Here is an 11356-nt window from a genome sequence, read left to right on the forward strand (position 1 = left end):
AAGGTCTTCTGATTCCCAGCCCTGTGCTCTTTCCCTAAATTCTTTGCCTCTGTCGAAACAATAAGCACGTGCTGAGGGTGCCTGTAAGGGGAAGAAAAGTGAAAGCATGCATGTGAACATACAGAGGCTCGGATGACCCAGCAAATACCAGCTGAGTCACTTTTCACTCTCTCAGAACCCACTTGTGATGTTGGTTGCCGGTGTTGCGGCCTACCTTCCCCAGTCACTCTCTGATGTGAGGGCCACACCCAATGTGCTGAACTAGAACGCTGGCTGTTCTTTATGGGTATTTCTGACAGTGAGCAAATACATGGAGATTGCTGGTGCCTTTTCCAAAATGATACTTTATTCACATGGTTATCCCATTTAAAACAAACCCATTTAATATATAGTCTGCTTTAAGTAGGTATATGATTGTATGGTCCATGCTGCACCTATAGCATGTTGACATATTTGAAAATTATTTGTGTACACATATTACCTGTAAATTTGTAAAGAAGGATCAAATGAAATGCATTTGTAAATGAAAAGAGTTGTAGTATATAATTACCGCCAGACTGGTACCAGACAATAATGTATTGTGTTTTCTCAACATGCTTCTCCTTTAATTTCCTTTATACCCACCTTAGTACCTTTTTCCTTACTTGAAAGTGGGTTGTTCTTAGCTAATTGCCAAAAGCCCTTTCAAATTATTACCTGGGAATAACTTGAAGTAGTACATTTACCACGAATATTTGTAATTTAACAGCATATGATTCTCTATTGGTAGATTTCATTAACTGAGTTATGTGGTGAAGGAAACATCTTTTTGCAGTTATTCTGCATGATATTTAGAAAAATTACATTATTATGACAACCACCTACTATGTCTAAAAATGAAGCCGCCCCTGGATATGTAGTAGATGGTTATACAAAAAAAGACATTGTCATCTAAGAATCTATGGTAGTATAGTATTGAAGTTTAACTTGGATGGCAAATCCCTCCTTAAATTTTTCCCTTTTCCTCTATAGCAAACCTATAAGACACTATATTTGTCTCATTTCATGAAAGTGTAAAAAATACCCAGTACCATACTCATCCTTTTCTCCCTTTTCTAATTGTTTGATAGAGATGAAGCTGAAGTTGAAAGAAAAACCCCATTTTTGGAATGAATATTTTTTTTTGTCTTTTCAATGCTCTTCATTTCTATAGCTCTAACATTAGTAGCCTTGATATTGGATATTTTTTTCACTCTATGATGTTGAAAATTTTGTTAGTAGAGTCTGTCTCTGGTATCACAAATCTTATCTACAAGGGCCACTAAGATAAGAGTGGATAGAAAACTGAAACAAATGTGTTTCTCATTCCCTTAGCCCCTTTATTTTTGCTTCCAATTATCTATGAAAGGGGCACTTGATGAGTCCTCATGAATTTTGCCTAAGAAAAAAAGAACACTGACAGAATATGCACCACAGCTGTCCAATGGGATGATATACCTTAACTTATTGTAGACGTATAGGAACTTTGTGGGCCCGCAGTGAGCAAACTACCAAGGAATTCACTACAAAGATGTGTGAATGCTTGGAGCCATGAGATTACATTTATTTTTTGCCAAGCAAAGCAGAATATAACTCTATAGTTGAGTTATTTCCTCCTTTGAAAACCCAAAAAGACAGTAAATGTAGTTGAAAACAGAGAGACAGATTGTGGTCAAGCTCACAATGGGCTTAGAGAATGGACACCACCGCTGGGTTATGAGTTGTGGTTCTTCAGGAGAGATGGTTGGCCTAGAAAGGAGCCACTGGATAAATTCTTCTAACTTGGTAGCACTGAGAAAAAATCTCCACTTTCCTCCATGGACAAAAGTTAGCTTGATCCATGTACTAAAGTCTGGGTAAATATAAATATTTGACTTTGTTTTTTTAAAGCTTCTTAATGCATTTTGACGGTTACTTTGCTTCAGAATTTTAATTTTTGGAGAAATTGTTTTTTCCTCAAGATGATTAGTGGGATCAGAATAACTTGGCACTTTCTCTGGTTCTGCTGAAGAGATTTCAGAGTCTGTGGCAGCCAATGTGTTCTTCAAAGGTTGTGGTTGTATGAGTTTGTGAAGCAGTTCCATAACCTCTTTACCCCTTTCTCCTTCCAGAACTTCTGAACAATGTATACTGGAGCAAGAATTCTGGTTTTCCAATTCTGTTACCTTCTTCTTTAAAGCATCAATGTCTTCTTTCATAGAGAAGATATATTTAGTTATTGCACATTGTTTGTCTTCATTAACATTCATTCTGGTTTCTAGTGCCTCCATTTGCTTCTGATAAAAGTCAGTCTTTCCATGGATTTTTGATACTGCACTGATAGTGTCAGTCATTTTCCAAAGGAGGTCAATTTGGGCAGTTTTAATATCTTGGAGCATTCCTATAACACTCATTTCTTCATCAGTACTAATGTCGTCTTGATCGCAACCATAGGAAGTCATAGTTGGATTTCTAGTTGAATATGGGTGATGGTTCTTACATTTATGGTAAACATTTTTAAGAGATTGTCTGATTTTGGAGAGATTTGAAGTCCACATCTGCCCAGCAGCAGCATTTATCCTTTTGGTTTGAAGTTTGTACATATTTTACAATGAGGCAAGATGCTGGGAAACCTGATGAGAATCAGAGAAAGAAGCAATGTAAGAAGTAAGTGGTTTTCTCTTACTATTTGTTGGATGTCTTTCCTGGTAACATTGTAGAGTGCCCTGTGGAGAACATCAGGGGCAATAGTAGGCGCTCTTAGTTGGTTGGCTTCTTACATGAGAGTGTAATTGGAGTACTCTTGTGAATTATGGTCAACTGCATGGATTCCTTCATATGGTGATTATTGACCTGATGCTGATGTCACAATGGCTGCTGGCTTAGAATATATTTAACCTTAGGCCAGTAATTCTAAAATTTTGGTCTCAGAACTGTTTTTCCCTCATAAAAATTGAGAACCACAGAACTTTTGTTTATATGGGTTGTATCAATTAATATTCCATATTAGAAATTAAAACTAAGAAAGTCTTAGGATATTAACTTATTAAAATAAAAAATAATAAAACCATTACATGTTAACATAAATAATTATATTTTCCAAAAGAAGAAAATAATAAGAGTGACATTATTTAGATATCTGCAAATGGTTACATACCTGGATTAGTAGAAGACACCTGAATTTTGCTTCTGTATTATATCTATTGTGAGATGCCGTTTTGGTTGACATATGTGAAGAAAATAGCCTTTGAATACTGGGAAGAGGCCAAGCTCATGGCAGCAGATAAAATTTTCCAAAATTTTAATTTTAGCTCGAAAAGCTTGAAATGAATTAAGCTTGTAGGTTGTTTTCCTTAAAATGATAGGGTCCTTATATTCATTTTAACCCCCCAAAATGCTTGCCAGATACCCAAATATGAATATTATAGTTTGCTGCCAGTTTTTTCTTTCAGGTAAAAATGATTTTCCATGGCCCTGGCAGGGTAGCTCAGTTGGTTAGAGGGTGATCTGGATACATCAAGGTTGTGGGTTTGATCACTGGTCAGGGCAAATGCAAGAATCAGGCAATGAGTGCATGAATAAGTGGAAGGACAAATTGATCTTTCTCTCTCCCTCTCCTTCCCTTTCTCTCTCTAAAAAATCAATTAAAAAAAGTTTTTAAAAATTATGTTCCATGAAAAAAGCAGCTAGTTCAGTATGTAACTCAGATAAGTATTTTTCCTGGAGATGACAACTATACTCTGGCAACCAGCAGAAGTGCTTTATGTGTACTTCCCATTACATCACACATAATATTAAGAAGACATACTGAAAGGCTGAGATTTAATAAAATTAACATTTTTTACTGCTTCATCAAGGACATTCTAGAGCTAAACTGGCGTTTCCTAGTATTCTTTTCCCTCCCCCTCTCTATTTGTACAGTTTACTGCCACTGCTTTGGTTAGTGCTAAATTTTACCCACCATTGCTTTTGCAATGCAATTTGCAAAATGCAAATGTCCACATGGTTAAGCAGTCAAATAGTGCCCTAATATCATTTTGAAGTATTTTGCTCTCATAACCCCTTGTACACCACACCTTGAGAACCATTGCCTTAAATTTTTACAATGTTATCATACACTTGCTATGTTTCTTCTTACAGGTTCTTTTTTTAAAATAATAATATTTGAAATTAATTCCCTTTGAAATATTAAATATTTTGTTCACTTTATATATTGAGGTAAAAGTTTAATTTTTTTTCCTCTGGTCACCTAAGACGGAATATTTTGGAAATGAAATCACATGATAATGCTGTCTCTCAGGTGCCGTTCCACTTTTTGAAAAAGGATGTTCCCTGTAGGATCAGTGCCAGCTCCAACCCTCTGCCAATCACTCTTTCTCCTATTCATGCCTCATCACAGGGCCAGCTTTGGCCTAGGTTTTGGTATAAACTCTGAATTTAAGCCAAAGTAATTTAATAATTTTGACTTTCAATGATATCTGGGATTTTGCTTTACTGTCTTATCTTTGAATCCCTCTTTAGAAAATTTTCCAAAACTTCTGGGAACCTTTTCAAACTCTTGCTGAGGAAAAATGTTCTCCAGGGGGCAGACTATCAGAGGAATAGTACTTGGGGCCAGAAAGGTAGCATTCAGATTTACCCCATTCACCTTAGCCAAGGCCATTCTACGCTTCAAGCCCTACAGACATGGTGCTTAGGGCCTGGGAAGTTTTCAAGGGCCAATAAAAATATTTGAGAGCAGAAAGAAAAAAAATGGGCTCAGAATACTAAAAGCTGTAAGATTGAAACAATAAATGTTTAATTAAATGTCTCCAAAGTGTACCATTATATCATCTTCATTAATTGTTAAGTTTCGTATTAAAATTTCATGACATTTGGAGGCAATTGTAGATTAGGTATTCTTGCTTTACAAGAATTCTCAATTAAGTTAGAGGGATTGCTTGTAGCAAATACTCCCTGTGGGTTAATAACAGCTAAGACTGATTGGGTGCATACCAGACACTGTTCTAAATATTAGCTTATTTAACTAAAGTTTAGAGATTCCAAGTAATTGTTCTTGGAAATGGGCAGAATCAAATTCCAAATCCTTACATTCTGGCTCCAGAGTCCACGTATTTTATCTCTACTGCCACACAATCATGATAAAAATACCCATTTGTCAACTCAAAAAGAGAGGGCCTTTCATTTTTTAGAAAAATCACACTATATAGTTATAGAAGACATTTTGATTAAAATTTTATTTGTTTAGCAATATAAAAACACTAAAGATTTGGTTGGTTATTTTATTTATCAAAGCTACTGAGGCTACTCTTTCCTATTGTACTAGTAGTATAACAGCCATATAATAAAGAACAATAGACTTTAAGACCTGTCTGGGTTTCTAATCACTTATTTATTAATGTTAAGGAAAGGAGCATCAGCCTATTTGGGGCTTGTTGGACAGTGGAAGCCTGTCGTGGGAGGATATATGTGTATATATTTGGGTGAAGTTGTAAGAGCAGCCAAAAGTGAACGATGTTTGACTTTGGGTAGTGGGCACACAGTGCAATATACAAATTTCGTATCATAGAAATGTTCACTTGAAACCTGTATGATTCTATTAACCAGTGTCACCCCAATAAACTTAATTTTAAAAAAGTGAAAGTGGGACATGAACTGACTCCCATCCTTTGGGCTTTGGTCAGGTATCTGGAGACATTTAGAAATAAAATAACATGGAAGACTAGACCCTAATGGTGGATTCTTACTGAGGACAAACGTTCCCCAGGATGCATGCTTTTCCAGGAACAGTACTTGGAGCCAGAAATCTCAGAGTTCAAGGCGGTCCTATTTAACTAACCCTGTGCTCTCAGTTAAGTTATTAACCTTTCTCAAACCTGTAAAATAGGGTAATAATAGCACTTATTTTATGGAGTGGGCTTGAGGGTTAAAGCATTCAATATTTGTAAACCCCGTTCCTCCTTTTCTCTGATCACCTTCTTCTCACTCTTCTTCCGAATGGAAGTAGGAAATGATTTAGAGCTTTAAGCTTTAGCTCTACTCTCTCAATCACTCTCAGTCTCTCTCAGTTAAGAGACCACTCCACCATCTACATGGCCGTGGCATAAAGCAAGCACTGCTCACTGTTCCATATACCATGCAGATAAGGCTTTTGGATTCGAAAAACACCAGAATGCAGCCGAAAAGGTCGGACAGACCAATACTGTGTCTCCTAATACAACCAGCTATGGTGTGAGGTTGGCTGGCATGGGATAACCACTGGAGAGGTGGCTCTAATAATAGATAACATTACTAATATTTAAAATGCTAGTGTTTTTGCATAAGTTAACTATAAATTAACTATGGTAGAGTCAAGCTTATCTATTTAAAACTTACCCTAATTTATATTCTTTTTAATATGCTTTTTTTTTTTTAAAGTAGGAGAGAATGGGTAGAGTTACAGCTGTTCTGTTAGCAACTGGACATTATTTGTAACCTTTATGCTACACCTATATTCTCTACTATTCCTCACGTACCCTTAGTGGTTGTGAACATGAAAAAATTTTGAAGGTCTTTTACATCCCCCACAAAATTAGAGAGCCAAGTTTACAAGAAACTGAGCCCTCCCACCTGAATATCACCTTGTCATATGCAGAGTGAGAGAAAAGACCGAGGGAACAGGAACCAGGACAGTCTTTCCAATCTGATCAGAGGGTAGCTGACCCAAGGGGACAAGAATACATTAATCAGAGAGCTTAAATGTGGTGTTACACAGGCCAAGCAGTTATGAAGGATCCAAAAGTGGAGCCATCTCCTGTTCTACCTCTCTTTCTTTCCAGCCGTGAGGAGTAGAAAAGAGTGAGATTAACATCAGAGCTGTTGCACTGGACCAAGGAATGGAAAGTAAAGCAAAGACATATAGTGTTGATAAGGCAGGAAGAGCCAGGCAGTAAGGCCACATTATTTGCTGAAGGACACGAAGGCGCCCAGTGATGATGATGAGGCAGCCTGGCTAGAGACACACTTGGGGTGAAAAGGTCAAATTTCACTCTGTGGTGCCAATAAATGCTCATGATAACACTTTAAAATCATATAAATCCTTGGCCAAATAAGATGAACAACTCTGAAGAAATGATGGGATGATAATTTTCTTTTACATAACATTTACTTATCACAATAACTAAAAATATGTGGTCCTTTTCTGGAGTGTCCTCTATGTGTTTATCACCCAAGCAAGTTTCTACTCTTCCTGTAGGAGACATCCAGGTAATAATTCTTTCCTTTTCCTGTCTGTTCTCTATGATCCTCCATGAAGACTTACTAGAGCTTCCGAAAGTTCTGCGTCCCCACTTAGCATTGATCAGCATACAACAATGACAGTATTGTTGTGTGTCACTGTTGTTGTGCCGACAGTGAGCTCATTGAGGGGAGAGACTTGCTTTCAACTTTATATCTCCAGTATCCGAAAGCCTAACCTACAGTGGGTGCTCAGTATATCTTTATTCAATGAATGAATGAATGAATGAATGAATGAATGCACTTATGGATGATTATTAAGATATGCATTGGGTCTCTCCTGAGCTTATTTCTATGGGTGACTAGGGAACACATTGCGTTCTTCATAAAGGGAATCTATGATAACTTTTCTCAATTCTTGGGGGAACATTTAACATTTTGGGATAGGGATTTAATAATTGCTTTTCCAAAGACCTGAAGTAGTTAAATGGCAAGAGAAATAAATTGAGATCAGGTAGATGGAGGTAATTTATGATCCTGGAAACAGCTGAGGCATGGATGAGAGAGAGAGCTCAGTAATGATGGTAGCAGGACTGGTGTTAATGGCACTGATCATAGACGTGACTAAGGTACCCAGCACACTTCCCCCTGTGCTGCATTTTGAGCTTTTGGCCTCTAGGGGACCACAGGTAATCAGTGTATTTTCCTTGTCCCTGTGGGAATGCTCGCGAATGCACTTGTCATCATCTTGGGTACTCAGGCACTTATCTCTTTAATCATGTCATTTTATACTCTGAACTCCAAATTTACAAAGAAATCTCTCTAGCTCATCTAGACATACCCTTCACCATTTAGTTCCAGAACCCTGGGGGCACATTAGTATTTTATGCAATCTCTCCTCCCCGTCACCCTCCTCAGGTCTTTCTGTGATGCTTGGCTCTTGCTGGTAATATATTATATAAGGTTGCTTGGCTTCTGTAATTCTCAGCTTCACCTCTTGGTTTCCCTTCTCCAACATTGCTGTTAAACCTCTGCTACCCCCTAGCTTATGATTGACACCCTTTTTATAGTGCTTGATAAGTCCTGATGTGCACAATTGATGTGGCCATAAAAATAAATGGCCGGAAAAAGAAAGAGAAAGTGAAAGAAAAGTGGTTTTGCTTAACCATTCACTGCCTTCCTTTAATGACACTGGTGAATAAATTCAGTGAGTTATCTATTTAAACACCTCTGTTTCACTGAATTTATATCACTTAGCAGATCTTTTTAGAAATAATTATGTGATGGGTGCAGTCCTCGATTAACTTGCTGTCTCATCCCTGAATTTCACTAACTTCATTTAAGAGCACGGAAAATAAAAGATATGGAACAGATAGTTGTGATATAGAAAATGGGGATTTTTTTTTAAATCCGCACCTGAGAGTATTTTTTCCATTGCTTTTCAGAGTGGAAGGGAGAGAGAGAGATAAACATCAATTGGTTGCCTCCTGCCTACAACCGAGGCACACGCCCTTGGCTGGAATTGAACCTGGGACCCTTCAGTCCACGGACCAACACTCTAACCATTGAGTCAAACCGGCCAGGGTTAAAATGGGGATTTAAAATGTAAACAAATCCAGAATCATACAGTGTAAAAATTGAGGAATGTTAGTTTTCCCATTTTTAATTATAAATACTGTGTAGTTTGCTATGTTGTCTTATTTGGGTCTGTTAATATGTTAACATACCCTTAGTTGGAAGAAAAACTCTGTTTTAGTGTTTGGGTTTTCCGTTGTAATGATGTTTTGTAGGACTTTGGACAACAAAATCCAGGGAGCTATTTTCTTTCTTGGTTTAAAGTTTAAAGATTATAATATGAAAGATTGCATTGGCTTTCTTTAATGGTGCTGACCTTGAAAGGCATCCGTTATTGAGGCGTTTGCATCAGTATTTCTGTGAAGTAAATGAGTGATTATCCCCTGGCTCTGTCTTTCCTTCTCTTATTAGTCTGCTCTCCATCCTGTGCATATTACTTCCCACTTTATTTCACCTGTACAGTGAGAACAGCAATAATACCATGTACTGATACTGAAGGAGTGTCATAGGGTTAACCTGAAAACATCTAATTTTTAAATTTATGTAACCTACAAACTATTATTATGCACTGTTTCTGCAGTGTTTTTTCTTCAGGACTTTGATTTTAGAGTCATTTTCTCTCTGTCTTTAATGCTACATGCATCCTTTCTCCTACACAGGTTTGTATTACAAAGATCTCATTTAACTTTCCAAATATATTATTTCTCTTTATACCCTCTGGTTACACACAGAATAGAAAATGCCCAAAAGGCAATCTTAAAACTGAAAGTATTTTTTTCTCTTTCTTCTCTATCTAGGCTTTTACAATTGTGATCTTAGGGGAAAAGAATTTACTCATTGTTTTAAATATTTATTGAAAGCTCCTTCCCTTTGGCACCCCCCCAATATATGTATTGTTGCTGCTGCTGCTTCTGGTTAGCCAAAAGCCAACTAGAGTATAAAAGGTATTTAAGAATGTTTAACTAAAAGATTGAGAATTAGATTTTTTAAAAATTCATCTTTCTGGAAATTTGAGGTCTCTTTCGGATGGTCTTAGTGTAATGGATGTATCAAATGACAGAAACGGAGAATGACAAGGCAGTTCTATTAGACACATATTTCAATAATTTTCAGCTTCAGTTTTTGGCACTAATGGCTATGATTCTCACTGTAACTTGTGAGAATTAATTACCACTCATTCTATTTATGTGCCCAAGTTCCTCCTCCATGAAGTGGTATAAAATGAGGGCAAGCTGGCTTAAGCCCTTGGGTAATTTACATACTAATATAGGTAAAAAGCTTTACCATAACCTCCACTGAACTTCACATTTAAATTTTTTAATGGCACTTAAAAACAAAAAAAAAAGAGCATTCCTTGAAATCACATGCTTTGTTGTTAGAAATTAGGCCTTAAAAAAATGGATGCCAGGCTCATTATAATGATTGTTAAGAGTGACATAATTGCTTAAAACCTTGTAAAATAGAAAATCTTAACTTTTTGGCTCCAATATTCCTTTGAGGATCCAAAGAAAGCTTTGAATTCATCCTTAAGAAATAGCACATGTATCTAATTCTGCATATAATTTTAGGTGATTCACAGACCTGACCTCCTCTTTAATGCTCCCCTGCCCCAAAGGCATTTATTGATACTATAAATTATACCCCAGGATAAAATTTCTGACAGAAAGAGAAGAAGAGTGGTTCAGGCTTCAGTATCTGTTTATGGGTGTTTTGTTACTAAAGGGCCTAGAGCCTTTAGGCGGTTTTGTTGGAGAACTTAGAACATGTGAACTGCTGAGAGTAAAAAAGGCAGTTGATTATTCCAGGGTCACAGGAGAGAGAGGCCATAGAATGCAGTAGTTTGGAATTGGTTGCAATGGAAAACTTTAAGAATGAGTGGATTGGGTAGATGAAAGTCACAAGGGTCTTCTAGGTTGTTTGCATCATGAAATCAGCTACCTCGTTGGTTTGTTCTTCACTGTCTCTAGCATGGTGAGTGCTATATACCACCAGGCTTTCAATACATACTAATATAGTGTTCTGTGCCTCATTTCTAGTGAAACTTGAACCAAGAGAAATGGCATCAACCCAGGGCTAGAGTTCTACCTGAGCCTCTGATGCAAAGTGAATGAGATGAATGTTGGTAGCCCCTCCAGCTCTCTCTGGTGATCAGTTGATGGCATCAAAAGCATTTTATGAGTTATTGGGAGGTCAAAATGTCTTAATCTTATTGCTGAGGAACTAAGTAACAGCAGAAGTGACATACACAATATTTTATCACGAAATTCTGATTGCCCTTTGAACTAGAACTTGCAGAGGTTGTTCCAAATCTGAGGGGTATAACTGCTAGGCCTGAATCTCATAGCAGTGGAGAGGCCACCATGTCTCTTGCAGCTCCTCCAGCTTGGAGCTTTAGCTGCAGGCATTTAGCTGCAGGGACCCAAGTCTGCAACCCACTGTGGGCTCCTGGCTTTGTGCAGGAAAGAATTCAAATACAAGCTAGAGTAGAGTTTAAAGTGAAAGTGAGTTTATTAGTGAAGCAGTGAGACAGAGAATGGGCTACTGCCAAGACAGAGCAGCCCCACTTTAG

At 37.4% G+C, this 11356-nt stretch overlaps 1 protein-coding gene across 1 annotated transcript; it reads right to left on the reverse strand.

Annotated features, from left to right (window-relative positions):
• Positions 1-1613: 1613 nt before the first annotated feature.
• On the reverse strand, positions 1614-2600 carry CCDC54 (coiled-coil domain containing 54; the record flags this gene model as incomplete). Its single annotated transcript, XM_081138148.1, has 1 exon — positions 1614-2600. One exon carries the CDS (start codon positions 2598-2600, stop codon positions 1614-1616), a length of 987 nt encoding a protein of 328 aa, XP_080994274.1.
• Positions 2601-11356: the final 8756 nt, after the last annotated feature.

This window comes from Miniopterus schreibersii (assembly GCF_964146895.1).
Source record: "Miniopterus schreibersii genome assembly, chromosome: 5".
Taxonomy (NCBI): Eukaryota; Metazoa; Chordata; class Mammalia; order Chiroptera; family Miniopteridae; genus Miniopterus; species Miniopterus schreibersii.